This window comes from Streptopelia decaocto (assembly GCF_964273445.1).
Source record: "Streptopelia decaocto genome assembly, chromosome: 3".
In the NCBI taxonomy this organism is placed as follows: domain Eukaryota; kingdom Metazoa; phylum Chordata; class Aves; order Columbiformes; family Columbidae; genus Streptopelia; species Streptopelia decaocto.
This window is the reverse complement of record NC_138656.1, coordinates 115,302,639-115,320,681: the sequence shown is the minus strand read 5'-3', so window position 1 is coordinate 115,320,681 and position 18,043 is coordinate 115,302,639. Positions and strand designations below refer to the sequence as shown.

General features: G+C 35.5%; 2 protein-coding genes across 13 annotated transcripts in view; one reads left to right on the top strand and one right to left on the bottom strand.

Moving 5' to 3' along the window:
• The window catches only part of RUNX2 (RUNX family transcription factor 2), a 228,361-nt gene that overhangs the window by 22,559 nt on the left and 187,759 nt on the right, over positions 1–18,043 (top strand). The gene's annotated exons all lie outside the window — the stretch shown is intronic.
• SUPT3H (SPT3 homolog, SAGA and STAGA complex component) overlaps positions 1–18,043 on the bottom strand; it is a 285,459-nt gene that overhangs the window by 263,743 nt on the left and 3,673 nt on the right. For 8 of the 10 annotated variants that reach the window (XM_082049036.1, XM_082049035.1, XM_082049030.1 and 5 more), the window contains one exon: positions 11,291–11,385. In XM_082049036.1, the coding sequence (XP_081905162.1) occupies positions 11,291–11,385 (95 nt within the window). Of the gene's footprint in view, positions 1–11,290; positions 11,386–18,043 lie in introns of those variants that run through there. The other 2 variants (XM_082049032.1, XM_082049031.1) reach the window with 1 other exon arrangement.

The following is an 18,043-nucleotide window of genomic DNA, read 5'->3' as shown; positions in this document are numbered from 1 at the left end:
AGAAAGGGAGGATGATTCAAAACCACAACTACTCAGTTTTCTAAAGGTTGTACAAATCATGTTGGGGGAAAGGGGAGAAAAACAATCTGAGCTAAAAATAAGTAACAAAGAAACATTATCGTTCAGAGAAGGGTACATTAGGTCAGAAGCTGCTGCTTTTTAACACCATAAAGTGGTTATAGCTTTCTGTTCGAAAACTAAAGCAGAAAAATAAGTCACCGAATCAGGAGAGCAAACAAGTTGTTTCCTCAGCATTTTCTGCTAAATTGAAAAAAAGCTATAAGCACAAACTACATGTTCTGGGTAGTGTTGGGGCTTTTTTCAAGCTAAAAAAGCTCATCATTGCTAACATATTAAGAAACCGCCAGTATGATTTTGTAGAATAAACCAACACATGCCATTAGACTATTCTCCTTCTTGCCCTTTCTCCACTCACCTCCCACTCAGCCATTAGTCTTATTGACCTTTCTGCCATCCCATTATATTGCAATTGCTAAATTATTATTTACCATTTCTACAGCCAAGCTAAAAGAAACATGATTCAGTTATTTCACAACCACAGGAGATGCGGAGGGGAGGGCAGGTTCCCTTCTAATCACTGCAATGCCTTAGTGCATCATTACAGAAGGTCCTTCAGAAACATAAAAAGAAAAAATGCTGGTCTATGGCATTTAAAATCAACTTAATAATACAAAGAGACAGTGAGATTTAATATGCAGTATATACGTATTTGTTGTATGTATCTATTATATATATAAAAAAGTCAAACGGGAGAGTAAGTAGAGTAATCTAATGGAAATTAAGAGTACAATAAAGCCATTTGTAGGCTCAGTTATATTAAAAAATTCATGGTATTTCTTTTAAGTGTTAGAAACTATGCAAGATGAGAAGTTATTCCATCTATCATTATTTAGCTGCTCTATCACAAGTCCAAGAGCCAGCGTGGAATTTGAGGATAAACTAATTACCTTAACAGACCAATTTAGGGAGAACGTCATGATCTAAATTACTATGTTGAGCACACAATGATAGAGAAAAGCACACAAACACATTTCTGTAATTGGTAAGGGCTGTCTTGTACCTCTGAAGAGTCAGCCACGAACCAGGGGAGGCAGATTTCAGCATCAGTCCGGCAAAACCTGGGAAGGATTTTACAGCCTTTATGCCTTATAGGAGAGAAAAAAGTAAAGTATTTCTCTCGAAAGCCACAGAGCAGAGAGTTGAATGAGCCAGCAACAGCACCTGCATGAGAAAGATGCTCCAAGTTTGCTACCCAGGACACAGCAAAATCTGCAATTTCCTGCTGCTCCTTCTAACTCTGGTCACCTGTGTAGTCTAACTGTAAATTTTCAATAAATTAGCTGATGCAACTGGAAATAATTCCATGGGGTGGAATGACTTTGGCAAGAATGAAAAAGCCAATAGTAAATAGTGTCTATCTCTATACTGTTCTGTGTGGATGAATAATGTTCTATAACATTCCACACCGACACATACAGATTACTGAACTGTCAAATTAAACGTGACTAGAACAAAACTGAAACTGCAAGTTGTGCAAGCAGCTGCAATTTAAAGACTCCAGCAGTTAAGAACAGACACATCTGTCCATTATGGTCACAGCTGTAGCTAAACTGGGTTTAGAGGTTCAGCCTGCTAGAACTAATGTATTACAATTTATTACACTGGGGAAAACAGTAGAAAATACTGAAGTTGATTAATGCATTAGTTTATGGCTTAATCAGTATTTGGTTACCATATATGTATGTCTTCACTTAAATAGGACAGATCATTTCCAAATTTTAAAATCTTTTACTTAGTTATTAGCCAATAACTTAAAGCAACTTGTCAAAACCTAAAACCAGAATGTTTCAGGAATCTAAGCTCAGAGTCCTGGAACCATATATCTTAAGATATATCAATTTGAAACGAAATTTCAAACAGAGGATCTGCTTGAGAAGTTGTGCACAACTCAGAAAGGAGCAGAACTGTATGTATTGTAACCTTAGAGCAACTTTTCTCATACTTACGAAAACTGGTTTCACAAATTAACTGTAAAACCTACATTAATTTTGAACTGGCAAGAGAAAAACATAGTAGTAAAGAAATACAAGATACACATAACCAAGACTAATGGTAAACTTCACTTAATTTTGTTTATAGTAACTGTTACCCAGAGTAACCTCTCTAGCCTTTCCTCATAAAAATATCGTGTGTTTCTTTTGCAAACTTTGAGTATGAATGTAATTTTGCAATTAGTTACAAGTACATCCCTTCATCAGTCTGTAAAGAGACTCGGTGATTTATTTGCTGGATGTAAAAGGCTGTCTGAGCACTACTCTGTAGGTGAAGAATCTCCATTGCCTCCTCCCCTGTTCATAAGTAGGGACAGGATACTCCAAAACAAAAGCCACAAACCAACAACAGAAAGACAAAGCAAAAAAGAGATAAAATGAGGGTATTTCAGATATAATAGTTGACACTAGTAAGGCTGAAGTTCAGTCTGTCTTTTAAGAGAACTCTGCTACTAAAAGGTAAAATAACTACTCTTTAATACTGCAGTACAGAACTGTGGTAGCTTGAAAGAACAAATTTTCAAATAGGTTCTCTACAACTCACTCAATTTTCAGCTCTCATGTCTTTTATTACCAGTTCAAACCCTACCAAGCCTCTTCAGCAAAATCCTGTTGGGTCAAGCACTGCACATAGAAGAGATTCTGCCTTAAAACCTTACAAGTATCACATCACCTCAGCAGCAGAAAGAGCTGGAGTAATTCCTCTCTCACTAATCAATGTCCTTCCTGTACTCTATCCTACCTTTAAAAGGAAAACTTGGTTCTGTTCCTAGTTTTCTACCTCATACCACTCATGTCTGATACATTTAACCGGGTAGACAGAAGCAAGGTGCTATACGAAAAACAAAATGAAAATAAAAAGGCTTCTGGACATGTTTGCAGAGAAGGATTTCAGCTCAGTAGGCGAAACTGGTTATTTTTGAACAATGCAATCTCAGCACAATCCTGGGTTCAAATATGGTAAACAAGTATGGGACGGAATAGAGAAGTTCTTGACAATCCCAAATTACAGTTTGGTTAACCAGAGCGCTGCCTCAGCTGGGTCATTACTGCTGTTTTCCTCCCCTATCATTCCAAACGAACTATCCCAAGTCAGATGATTTTACTGATCGACTTCAAAGCCAAGAGGGATAAGCATACAACTGACTGAAGCCATAAGGTAACAGTCATATGAAGGTTATGCGAGTGCTACCATAACAGAATCATACAGTAAGATAAATTATTATTAATATTCAACTCAAGCACACGCTAATTGTGTGTTGCATACTCTATAAATTCAGGACCATTTTATTAAAAACAATAATCTAGACTCTTTTCAGCATAATCTTCTAGTCACCACAATCATTTACTTGTTTCAAGTAGAATGAGGGTCTGCACGTGCTCTGCATTCCAAGAAACCAAAGAGATATGAGAGCCAATGCTCTAAAAACTCTCTTCTTCCCAGGGAAGAACTAAACTTGGCCTGAGGGGAATGGCAGCTCTTGGATTTACACTTATATCCACCTCACAAGGGTCAGTCCAGCTTATACACTTGGATATAAAAGAAAAATAAATCATAGAAACACAAAATAATCAAGGCCACGGTTTAACAACTGTGAACTGGACTTACCAGCATCAAATCCCATTATCAAAAGGAGGTGTTAAAATAAAAAAATTGTGGTTTTGAAGAACAAGATGACAAAATGAGATGTTCATCAAAAATCAAGTAACAGTTACTGTTACAGTCAGCCTGCAACAGTTAAAAAGCTCTTGTCTAAAGTCTCTGTCAGACAAAGGATGTCTTATAAAAGTTACCTCATTGAATCATATAATACGACACTTTAGGTTAAATAGTCAACAATAAATTATGTCTTGCAAACAACACAAAATGTGCATTGTGCAAGGGTTTTTTTTAGTTAGCATGTAGTCTGAATGACTCAAAGTACTTCAGTTATAATTATTCTGATATTCAAAACTGGATTAACACACGAACACAAGACAAACTAGCAAAGCACAGCTGTATGAATCACATTTCTTCAGCAGTGAGCAACGAGTTCCCTGAAGTTTCTAACTGATAAGAAAACACTATTTTAGCATACATAAGCACTGTTATTATCAAAATCTGCATTTCTCTATTTGAAAATGAATTTAACATCTGATACTAGAAGAAATCAGTGGGATCTTCCAGGGCATTCAGTGCTGAACAAATTGTAATCCAACTCAAGTCAGCAGGGGTTATCCAAATACATCAGTGGGAGAAAAGATTAGCTCAGCGATCATACTTCTGATAATTTATTTCGCATTCAAGAATTCAGAATGCCGTTCCCCAAGGTACTGTCATCTGAAATTGCATAAGAAATCCTAAATAAGTAGATGAATCCCTAAAAATAACTTATTTGATTGACAAGGTGGCAACAGACAATAAAAAGAGTAGAGTTTATAAGATCACGTTGTATAGAGGAAAGAAAAAATAAACATTCATAGCATGCAATGTCTATGAGTTTAAAATAAAATTATGCTCAATCTAGACACTTCATGAATGACCAGAGGTCTAGAACCGCTCTCTACTGGCCCGTTTGTCCTGGGAAATATTATTGAAAACATTACAATGGGAATGATCATGAAAACTGGCCGAAGCACACAGCCAAGCCCCAGTGCGTAAGAAACTATTACTGAAAGAGCACTCCAGTGGAAAGCCATGATGGTCAGCAACACTTATTATTCTCCATAACATTCCCTTTTATGTTCCCAGAAGTGTTTTGATGCAAAAGCCCAAAAGGAAATAAAAAGAAGACACGTAGCATTGTATTAAGCTCAACAGGAAGTTCTTCCATTTGCTTTAGTTTCTTACACTCTGTATACACACATCAACACAAACAATATTTTCTACACCTTTTCTGTGGGCAATTCGAGCAGCACAATCAGTAGAAAGATCAAAAATATCAGGTTAATCTTAGTAAGATGAAATAACACTAGTACCACAAAGCCTAACTCACCTACCCCATTTTTCTTGACTAAGATGAAACACGCACCACGCCCCAGTAGAACTGCCAGTCACTAGTTACCAGCTTTACCAATTTTTAAAGGTATTTTCTATTAGTTTTGGTGGTTTATTAGTCTGTTTTAACAAGCAGTGAGAAAGAAAATGAAAAAAGGGGAAAAATAGCAAGACAGAGGAAATGAGCTTTGTATCCTCTGTTAAGTCTGAATAACCACCTGTAATTGTGATGCTTGTGAGCTGAAAATTAACCAAGGCAAGAATACAAATATGATTTTGAGTTTTCCTTATAGTACTCCAAGTTCTCTACTAGCAGCAATGCCATCAATTCCCCAAGTCGGTCAAAAGAAGTTTCTAACTTCATTTTTCAACTATTACAGTAGGCATTTATAGAAAGAACATAAGCAAATAGAAGTGGTTTTCCCCATGCTTTGATAACTCTGACCTGAAACTAAAAGCTTTTTCAAATTTGCCTTTTATCATAAACTACTGAAAGAAACTTTTTTGTCCCCAGAATTACCTTAGAGAGTTACAAGATCCGTACCCTTCTACACAGAAATGTTTAAGATGTTGCTATAGCATTCTCTGTCCTTATAGCTAAGGACACATGTGAAAAACATGACTGAATTACGACTTCTTCACGTGATGTGGCCTTCATTAAATTTAGGTCGGACCTTATCTGAGGTTTCTTAGCCACTGAAAGTATTCAGACAGAAATTTCATCTCTGAAATGATTCACCATCACTCTCCCAAACTGGATTCTTCCCATTACCAAACTTCTTGTCCTACATTCAGCATACCTGTGCTCAGTATTAATTGCTTATTCTGCCACTGTTTCCTGGAGAAAGAGACACTGAAAAAACAGAACTGTCAGTAGATTGGTGATGGATCATATATAATCTTAATGAAATACATTAATTCAACAGAACAGCCAGCGTGCTAGCAAAACTGAAGGCCTTTGCTTAGTTTTTCCTCACTTGATTCTTGTAACAAATGGATGAACGATGACACAAAATGCACATACACACCAATCCATAAAAATGGAGAAGGGCAGGAGAAAAAATGATTAATATTGAGAAAGTTTTATTCTTCAGTAATAGGGACCATGTAAATGCCTCAAGAGTTGGGCAGACATGACCAAGGACACTTAATGATAGAGGTTTAAGAACTACACGCAATTATTACCAAGTCTCTGCTATAATTTACAACATGTTAAAAAATTAAAAACAGATTATAAGTAATATATTTAGAAATAAAAAGGGAAGTTTTTATTACAATCTCTACTGCACACTAACACAACATTGGAGTAGATTAGAGACAGATATAAGCTACAAGCTGGAGAAAGTTGAGATAAGAACTGGACACACGTTCACTGTCTGGAAGAAGCCATCAGTTAGTAGCAATACTACATTTGATGTAATTGCGTTAATGTAGTCTACCATGACCAATGATTCTGCATGTTGAGGCACAAAAAATTCAGTAGACAAACCATACTCTTCAATATGGAAATTTAAATGGTACTTTATACAATATAATTCAAAGATTTCTCATCAATGTGGAGCCAAATCCTACAAATTTTTAGCTGTCATAAAATTACTGAAACATGGAAAGCTAAACACTGGATCACCTGCAGGATCAAGTTGCTGAGTGTAGAAAACTGATGTTTAAATATATGTTTGCCATTAGAAAATTTTCTGTGATTTTTAGAAGTATTCTGTTGATAACTTAAACTAATCTTGAGTATGGCCTCTCTGTATAAGATTTTTCAGAGAAAAAAAAAACACACTGAATCAATAAAAACAGCTTCTCAGTTAACTTCAGATCACAGTAACTAGTATGTTTGTAAGTAGTTAAAATAGCTTAGAAAAATCAAGATATTTTACTAAGGGGAAAAATCCTCCTTCTTCATCCACAAATTGTTCAACACAAATGTATAAAACATCAGTTTCCAGAAATTCACTCTGTACATAATGCATATAGCACAAATAGATGGTCTCAACCAAATTATGAATTTTAACAGCTACTGAGAAATCATCATGGTTGTGAACCTACTGGGCAGAGCTGTAATTTAAGTGCAGCCGACCTCAGGCCAGCAGTTGGTTTGGAAACAGGTTGTAGATCAGCCATATGAATCTATGTAAAACAAAACTCAGCAAAATGCACCAGAAGTGCTGAAAACTTTTACGTGATTAACACCTACTGCTGGAAGTTCTATGGTAACATAATAAAACATCCAAATACAAATAAAGGATGAGGGAGTCAGAGCTAGATCTACATAGCATTATGCTCTTTATAAGATTAATATCAAATAATCCCAAGGTTTTAACAATTAAAAGCCAAACATATCTGTATAAAAGGCAATGCACTGTTAACTGACACATTTGGGTGGTTTGTGACAGTCTGATACTTTTATTTAGCTCTGTATTCCTCCTAAGGTAATCAGCATATTAAATAATATGACCAGTTCTACTTCATACTATTTACACAAGCATTAGACATCATATAGAACAGACTTTTTTTCTAACAAACACAAATATTTCTTCAAATGCACATAAACATTTGGAATATTCTTAATGGAAAAACAATTTTATTAGTAAAAAATACATATGTATACTACAAAAAACTTTTATACATTTTAAGGCAGCTTTTCTGCAATATTTTATGATTTCTTTTCAGGACTCCTATACATTTCCTGCCTTCTCAAATAAATCAGAAAAATATTTGTGAGCTTATCATAAAGACACAATTCTACAAAAGGATTCAGTTCATTCCCTGACTCAGTGGTTCAAAAACAGTTGTCACCTACATAATATACAAATAACCTCCTCACTTGAAATGGGATTATTCCCAAGCTTAACATTACATATAAATTTAAGCATTTCAGGGAGTCAAACCCTGACTCAATACTTCAGTGCTGTAAATTCAGACTGCGAGGCACTGGTATGCACAGACTTCCAGACCTTATTACTGGATTGTAACAGGATTTGATATTCAAAAACATGGTTTCTCTACCTTCCTTCTGTCCTTTGTGACTCTAAAATCCAACTAACAAATGCCATTCTGCATTAGCACCCAATGTCCCTGTATGACTTATTCCTCACAAGTTCATCCTCTTGCTGCACCCATTTTTTGTTGAGAAGGGCAGGACAAGTTGAAGTTACTCTTCCTATTACTCCACATGAACGACAATAGGTGAAACTGGTGATCCTAATCAACTTCACAACTGCAAACTATGCACAGTCAGTCTCTATTTACTTCTCTTTAGGAAAGTTGTTACCTTTTTTGCACTGTAATGCTCCACTGTTTCCCAGGATCTTAAGATGTCAGGATGGATTTGTTGTGAATTGCCAAAATGGGAGAAATCTGTATCTTCCTAAATTATGTAGTTTATAAAAAAAATGTCAGCTTCTGTCAGAGCCTGAAAAGTTATTTTAAAGTGGCAACTTCATTTTGCAGTCCTGGCCAAAAGAAACAGCTGTCATTTTTCCTCCACATGCTTCATCCCTGGCACTTTATCATTTCGAAAGTCTCCCTTTCTTCCAGCAAACAATAAAAATGTAACTTTCAATGTGCTTGTTACATTCAAGGAATTTCTTCAATTCCTACTAGTTTAATAAAACTGAAAATTATTACTGTAAAGCACAGATCTGTTTGCATAGCTTTCAAAGTAGAACCCATTCTGAAGCAAAATGAAAATGTCTATTTCTTCCATTTGTATGGCCAACAATAACTTCTCCGTTCTGACAGAATCATGTGTATACTGGCGGGGAGGGTAGTTTCAAAACACTTTATCAGGAAGTCCACAATTAAATAAAATGCAGGCTCCCCAGATACTGATCCGCATTGATGCAAAGGCTTGTTTGACCCCAAACGTCATGGCTGTTCTTTTGGTTTTTAAACACACACTTATTTTCACCACCAAGAACAACATATATATTTTCCAGTGTAGATGACTGTAATAGATGTGAACAATAACTGAACAAAATTCTCTTGAAGGAAAGAACTAATATTTTTCTATCTGAAAAAGAACACGGTAATGCAAACCCCTGGGTTTGTAACAAAGTACTTCAGAAGATTCAATGCACAGGAAACAGTTTGTTATCTCATTTATATTATACTGAAAAATACACCAGTGGAATGCATCCCATGCTCCACTTAACAGCAATCTGGTAGTCTCTTAAGAGTGTTTAACTGAAAACAAATTGCATCTTCTACTTTCAGACAGGGAACTCTGTAGAATTTAACAGAGGCAAGTAATTCCCTTCACATTTACTGCCCATATAACAATTTAAATCAGAAGTTGTTACACGACAGTGAAGGTAAATCTATGACACGTGACAGAACAAGCAAAACAGCATTATTCTCACCACCATTAATCTGTGTAAAATCCCGTATCTCCTAATACTCAAAAGTATTTCCATTACGTCAAATGCAGTTTTTATGTAGGTAAATATTTATTATCTGCTGAAGCTTGGAATACTTTTAACTTCTTTATGGTAATTGAAGGCAACAAGCAAACAAAATATTTACATCTCTTCAGACCTATTTCTAAATATATAAATAAAAACCAAAGCTTTAACATTCTTCCTATCCTAATCTTCAGCTCTAAAGTGATGGAAAGCGGAAGGAAAGGAATGGAACATTTCAGATAAAATGATCTAAAATTTTAACTCACACAAAGTAATACATTAAAGGCCACATGCAAACAAATTATTAGATATTCAACGATTACTGACCTAGAGTAAAATGACCAAAACAATAGTATCATGGTGACAACAGAGACGCAGACATAGTTTTAATAAATAACATTTCCCTGTCATTAAATCGTAATCACCCATCTATGGGTCAGAAGGTAGATGCTGTAACTATTCTGACCTATATCCAAAAAAAGAAAAGCAAAAAAAAAAAAAAAAAAGAGTAAAAAGAAGTTTTCAAATACTGAGTGTTTTCAATGACTTGCCAAAGTAGAGATCAGTAGTCCAAAATTAATTCCCTGTTAAGTTCATCCTACTTTACCTCATCCTATCTTCAGCATCATCTTGGACAGTCCTCCAAGAGCTAAGACTTCGGTGAAATGAGCCAATAATTACCACTATCTTCTGAAACCACAGATTTATGTCTCAGTAATCTGGGACTGGCTTTCTTTGTTTCATTTTCAACTCTTGACAAATGAACAGAAGGAAAAATCCTTTAAGACAATTTTGCAAGATTTCATAAAGCAAAGCTCCCTTTCATGTGCAGCTGACCTCAGCAAATGGCAAATGTGCACACTCTCTCCCCCATAAGTAACATTCATAGTCATATATTCTTTTAAAAATATACAATTCAGACATGAGCCACTAGAGCCAAGCTCTCTATCTGCAGCCTTAAAGGTCTGATATCTTTTAGCTCTGGGTTGAAATATTCTTTACAGAGTTTGATAAATCAGGAGCACGAATCCACATGGAAACACGCTCATTACTTCCTCCCCTCACCCATCCCAACTGTTCCGTGTCTTGGGTACATATAGAAAGGGGAAAAAAATGCTGTTTAGTGGCAGGTCAAACTTTTTGATGAATATGTTGCTTTCCACCAAATGAAGACTTGCAGTCAGCCTAGTGCAGTCAAGATAAAGACGACTCTTAGACAAGGAATCCTTCTGATTATGCAAATATCTTTAAGATAGACAAAACCCACCTGTTTAAATAATGTCCAACATTTTAGAAGTTGTAAACTGCAAAGTCATATCATATCACAGCTTGGGACTGAGTTTCTAAGAGTCCACTGTTAATTTACAGCAACAAATAACTTGTCCTTTTAACACCTTTACTTCCTGTCTCTCAAAACCCAGTTATTTACAACTGTTCCATATTTCAATTTCATCAGCAATATTATGATCTCTGCAGTCAAACTCTCTGTATTAGCACTGAAAGATGTTAATACAGAATATTTTTTAAAATAACTATATATGACAACAAGAAGCTTGGCTTTCTTTGATGGACTGAGAAATACAGCTCTCTAATGACTTCTAAAGTAATATTAAAAATACATGTCTTTACTCAGCAGGACTTTCCTTTTAATACAGGATATGTTTTCTTAATGTATCCAACTCACCCCACATATCAGAAGTAAAATACTAACAGATCCTTCAGTAATACCTGCTCTTCTTCACCCCATCACCCTTATACACACATTCTAAGAAACCAGCTAAAAGATGCACACAAAATATTGATATCACCAGATATTGTGACTGATTACTTACATCATACTTTGCAATTCAGGCGTAAAGCTTGTCGATTTTCTTCCGCCACTTGACGAGGCAATCGTTGACATCGGGCTGGCCACAGTGCTGCTCATCTGAGTAAACAAAGAAACAGCACTTAAAATACTTTCATTTTAAAGAGACCATATTATGTTTCACACTAGATAGTCAAAAGGCAAGAAAAGCTTTTCGGGATAGATTTGATTGCAAAGACTCTGCCTGCAAAAGAAGCCTGAGATATTGTAGAAATATAAGAGACTAGATGTTTACTGTAAGCAAAGTACTGAAAATGTGTGATATTTTTTAAAATACCATCCCATCAATCCATTTAGAGGTACTTGAGGTGTACCAATGGATAAGCGTTAAGATAAAAACCACTGTTATTCTGGAACACAAGGTATTCATTGACACCAGGATCCTGCAACCTGAAACAGTCTCTTATTTTCCTACAGCATCCAAAGCACGAGTAACTCACATCCATCCCCACTCCACTGAGACTAAGAGGAGTAAAATCCAGTCTCAGAAAAAGCCACGTAAAACTTGATGAACACTGAAAGCACAAGCTTCATTTCTAAAACACCAACTTTATGGACACATATTACTTAAGTCTTTAAACCAGAAATGTGTTAGCAAGAGTGGGACTTGAGCATCACTGTAATACTTCTATGACTAAAGATACTACTTTTATAACAAAATATTTTACGGCTTTTCTACACAAATTTCTCATTTAAAATCCTGCAAACCAAACCCAGGACAATTCTACTCTTACACTGTGAAGTAATTACCACATCTACATTTTCCTCTTTAATAACAGGAAGGTCAAATGCCTTCAAATAATCTCATTTTTTTTAATAACTGAATTTACTAAAGCACTGACAAATCAAAATTTATCTAATTATGAAAAACTCTATAAATATAGAATAGGGAGTTTCATTTTTCCATTTAAGAATTATTTTAACAGAGAACTGCACACACTGTGTAAGTCTCCTGATAAACAGAATATATTCGCACTGCAATTCCTCCTCTTCTAGGTTGCTGCACACTAGTAACAGTTGAGCTGTGCTGCTCATTTCTTGTACTATTAGTAGTACCAGTAGTAACGACAATGAAAACCACATGTTAATATAGTTTGCTTTGCTGTAAGACCTCTAAAAAGATTCTACCTTTCTCCAGTGTAAAAATTTAAGGTTAAAATAGCTTTCTTTTCTAAAAATCAATCTAAAAGTACATGACCAGATTTACAGTAAATGCCATTAAAAGCATTGCAATCAATCACAAATGTCATGCTTTGGTTTAAGAAAACTTACAATACTCTAGACACAAAACACAAGATACTTTCAAAAAGTAACAAACAGATTACTGTTTTGAAACGCTAATAGCATAACAGCATAAGGATGAACAACAAAAGTAGAAAGTTTCTGCATTTACATAAATTTCCTTTTTTATTAATGCTTTCAAACAGATTTTCACAGGCTTCTGTTCATCTTCAAGCAGATTCTAATTGAGGTCCCCATCCTGCAAGCACTTATGCACATGTGTAACTTTAATCACAAATCTACTCCCACTGAAGTCTGATTTTAATCACAGGGGCAGTTACACACCAGGCTTAAGTGTTAGCAGGATCCTGCCATAATCAGAGCATCATAGAATCTTAACAGTCAAATTAGTGAGGTTTTAAAATATATATATATATATATATATATATATATAAAATATCTATAACATGAAGGAAGGTGACAGAGTATTTCCAGAAAAACTCCATGTGCACGCAGAAGGGAGTGAAGAAGCTGCTGCAATGGTAGCCAGGAACAGCCCAAATATTTGTAAATTTTATGTATTTTACTGTGTATTATTTGGTTGTGAATGATTATGATTTATTTTAGTAGCTATATATTTCTATCCAATACCACGGTATCAATAGTCCTAAATATAAATTAATACCCTGCAAACTGTATTTTACCCAGACCCTAGAGCAAGTAGTTGGGGGAGTGCCTGAGTTAATACTCTACAAAACAGCTATAGAAAAAAAACCCTGAAACGTATCAATCATACGTGCCTTCAAGTTTAAAAACTGAGTAACATACAAAGACTTAAGGGGTTTTTAAGTTCAATATTCCTAAAAAACCTAACTACATCATTTAAAACACATGGTTATTTTTCTTCAAACATCCAGGGCAGGCACTTTGCTTGATCCATGAAGATCTGCTCTGCTAATTTATGAAGCATTTTGCCAAAATTCCCTAAAAAATAAGGGACACGATTTCACAGTTGCCTCCTCACAGCATAACATCCGTGATTCATGCGTGTCCTATTTTGGAGTAAATACTTTTAAAGGTTCCTGCCCTCCAAGTGGACAAGAACAGTTAATTAAAAAAACTTGAAGTGTCGTACAGCTGTATAAGTATCAGTAGGTTTGAGAGCTGAAGGCTTATCAGCTACCGCTTCACCAAAAACTTGGTCTTCCTATTGCAACCAAATGATTTAACTTTCAAATCAAGCAGGTGTACGCAGCATTTTCTTGACATAAAAAACCAACAGCTTGTCAGGCTTCATCAGACCCTTTCCAATAATTACTTCCACAGCCCACTTTTTGTTTGATGCTTTAGATAATTAACTTCTTTACACATCAAAGTCCCATCCTCCGTATGTTCTATTTCCTTTCTTCCGGACATTAAAAAAAGAATCATTCAAAAGCAGAAGCACTCTCAAATCAATTTTCTTCAATAGGTACAGCTAACATGGAACTGAAAAGCCTACTGTAATCTTCAATGGGTCAATACGGTGTATTTGTTTTAGCTCTGAACTGAAATGCAGCTGTCTGCCATATCCTACAAAATGAATTCAGATGTTCAGATTAGGTCACAGATTATTTCAACATGCCGTATTTTCATCATGAACTCTAGCAAGAAGATAACTGCTGATTAACACTATTTGCACTAGTAATTATGAGTTCCTATCCAAATAAGTCCAGCTTTTACAAATTCTTTTCACATCAGTAAAATTTTGCAATCAAATGTATAGTAAAAAATACACATTAAAAGTATATATAAACATTCATATAAATATTTTAAAGAGTCTACTGTAATCTAAATGTCTTTTACATTTAGGAGTCATAACAGAAAACTATTTGTTCCATATGAATCAGAAGAACAAAAGAGTTTTCAGTTGAGGGAAACAAACTCAAAAGTCATTTCTCAGCAAGTTTAGACCCAGCCTTCTCATCAAGGTGAGATTCCAGGGCAGACTTTCATTTTATAGCCATCCTCCATATCTATATCCACTCTGGAATTACCAAGCAATACTGACTCACACTGATTGTTGTCCATTCAATTAGCCACCTGTATAATCCATCTATAATATTTATTCAAGATCCAGTTGAGAGACATCTAAGAATTAAAATTTTACTCCTCCTAAAACTTGAATTTAACATACAGGCTATACATTTAATCTGTAACTGTAGAGCACTAAATCTCTGAGCTATTTCATATCATTTGGGACACACATAAGCAGTCTCAATATATGTATATATATATGCAGTCAACAACTTCATCTTTTGAAATATTGCTCAAATACTTTCAGCAATACCACTGTCAAAATATCACATGAGAATCTAAGGTGTATCCAGTCACTACAGCGCAGTCCTCCAACATTTCTGTTCAATGGCTGATCTAAATTCAATCAGGAAGAGGAAATATCTATATTACTACAGCTTTCACTTCACAAAAAAAAAATCTTACGTTTAAAACAAAAGTGGCTTCACACTGATTTTATCTGATGTTTCTGTTATAGAGTAAAAAGGTGCAGAATTACAATGAAAAAAGCAGTGTCCCTGCACAGATTTTTACATCAAGTAACACATTAGAGTCAAATTTACTGCTATAACCTAATTCATCAAACATACATCTAATAAGGTTACTGCATCAGTTCTCTTGCCTTTCATGAATACATTTTGCATATAACCTGAAACCATGCAAAAATTTAAAGACTGACGTATTTCCCTTTATATAAGCCCAAACAAAACAGGAAGGAAACACAAGCCAAGGTGACTATGAATTAACACGAAATTAAAATTAATGCTTTTGTTTTCACATCCTCTACTTCAGAGTAATTAGATTAACTAGCCTGTTACCACTGAGTATTTTACTGCATCATGGCATCACCAGCAGACAAGAGTCTAAGATACAGTCTTCTAGGATTGGAGATGTAAGAACTTAATTAACTACAGGAAATAACTGATTTTTGTTAGTGAACTTCTTTTACAGAACAAAAACACAACCATAAACCCTGTCAAACACATGCAAAGCTGGTTTTCTAAGTGTATGCTTAAAATTATTAAAAAAAAAAAAAAAAAAATCCCAATAACCCATAACCAAATACTGGAGAGCATGTATTGTTTTGCTGATTACCCACTCTCCCAGTAGCATGGAACACCTGAAAATTGAAACACTAAGTATGAAGTCCTTAAGTTCTCCTGAGCTGTTCAAGCAGGCTGGAACTGGAACCATGCTAAAGGGTCTGGTACAAGCACTGCACATGGATGACGTGTATTTTACAACAATTCAAAAACGTATAATGAAACTCCTTTATCATCCTCTAACCCGTGCAGGGCCAACACAATCATCTTGTTGTATAACAATTAAAAAATGGGTTTGCTTATAGGCAATAAGATGAATAACTTCCGTATTCCCTAAACATTGGCCTCTTAAAAGCCAAACAGACAAAGCAAAGACACAAACTTTCAAGTAGCATACAGAGTAAACGCAGGATCAGAAGGGATGTGTGCAGGCAGTGACACATCTGCGTCAGGTCTGCACGCAATAATATTGTTCAAAAGTAGGGATGCAATCTCAGCTTTTTTTTTTTCCATTTTTTTAATTAATTAATAAAGTATCACAAAGTGGAAAGCATGCTCTATTCATGGCAGGCATAACACATTACATCTGCTACTACAGCTTCCAATTATTACCTGATAGACCAGATGCTTCTAATGGCTTTATTTTAAAGTGAATGCCAGAAAGAAATATTCATCTCATAGCTGTCAATGCGCAGCCCAGCTTTCACCACCCAGACAAATAAGCATCTCAAGTTTGACCATGACACTATTTTTTGGAACGAAATATGCCTGGAAAGCCCACACGAATACGAGGAAAACAACTGAACATCATCTCCCTGTTTCCAGTTACAAGGCAGTTCAGTCATTTAGAAGTTATAGAAGAAACATGCATGTCTGATAACAAAGGGTAAAAGAAAATTTCAAATACATATGAGCATAGATGTTGGTCCAAAGAATAAAATGCATCTTATTATCTTTAAAACTGTCGCATTCCACATCCCTGGAGATAAAATAATCCTAAATGTCCATTTCTGCTTCTCATAATAAAGTATCTTTGTGCATTAGTTTTACCAAAGGCCCTAAATGACAGCAGTAAACAAGCAGAACTCTCGTTGACTTTGCAGGGAAAGAAAAGTCACTAACCAACTACAGACTAAACCCTAATCTTCTGACTATTCTGCGTAACAACTGCTGTATTTTACTTAAAATTACATGTCCTCATATTTTAAGTTGTTATTTGTCCATCCATGAGTTAGACATGACAGTTACTTAAGTCTCTTCTGAAACAGACCACAGAATGGTCTGGACTACTGAAAGAATATTAATACCCAGATGTAACTATTTTGTTTTAAGACTGAGAAACATACAGCATAATGTTGTATGAGAGGTACCCTCCACATCTGGAGATGTTTACAAACACTTGCCATAGTTTCTAACTGGAGTCTAATCAGAGCTCTGTCCTTCCCCAGCAGTGAGTGGTTTATTGATTTTTAACCAAGACAGCAGGGAAAATTAATCTAATGTATACGCCCACCTCCCCCCCATCTGAAATGAACTTGCAGCACTTTCTGCAGAACTCCATGTCACATTTGGCACTTAATGGCACTGCAAATTAAGCACCAATTATGTTTTTCTTCCTTCTAAAAATGCTTTAACGAAATAGTGTAAAGATCAGACAAACTGTAACTAACAGCAGAGTTCCCATAGCTTCCAGAACCTGGCTCCTGTAACCATAACTTTATTTGGGCCAGCAATTATTTTTTTTCCAAATGCATTATTTTAGCAGCATTCCGAATCTTCCATACCAATTATTTAATAATTGTATAGACACGCAATTTCACGACCATGACCTTCCTGTGGTAACCACCGACAATTTTCAGTGAAGGAAATATAAGGTGTGCTTGCAAGTCTAGTGATAAAAAACAGCTTTAAGCCATTAGGAACTTACATACTCCAGTAGGCAAAGATGAATAGATCCCAACCTGTAATTTACTCAGTATTTTGCTTTTTCTGAAAAGTAAAATATTTCTATATGAATGTGCAGATGTCAGGTTAGTTCTGCCAATAGGCTTAACTGCTCATTTGCCAAGCAAACCTGTTAGTCATCATCTACGTTTAGTTCCAGCTAAAGTAACTTAGAATTTAAGGTTTTGCTAATGCACTTGGGATTCTCTGTAAAGCACAACAACCAAGTTTACCCCCTCATTACCACTGGCTTTAATCTATATGTTCCTGGGTATAATTTCTCTCTCTAGACCTGCACCTGCCTTCACCTGTTCAACTCCTTCCAAGGTGGCATTATTTTCCCAACCTGTCACACTGATTGCATCACTCCACCTCCTTTCACATCACCCTGAGCTGTGTTTAGTTCACTACTCAAAATACAGTTGATTTCATAATATAGTTCCACCTTGACCTTA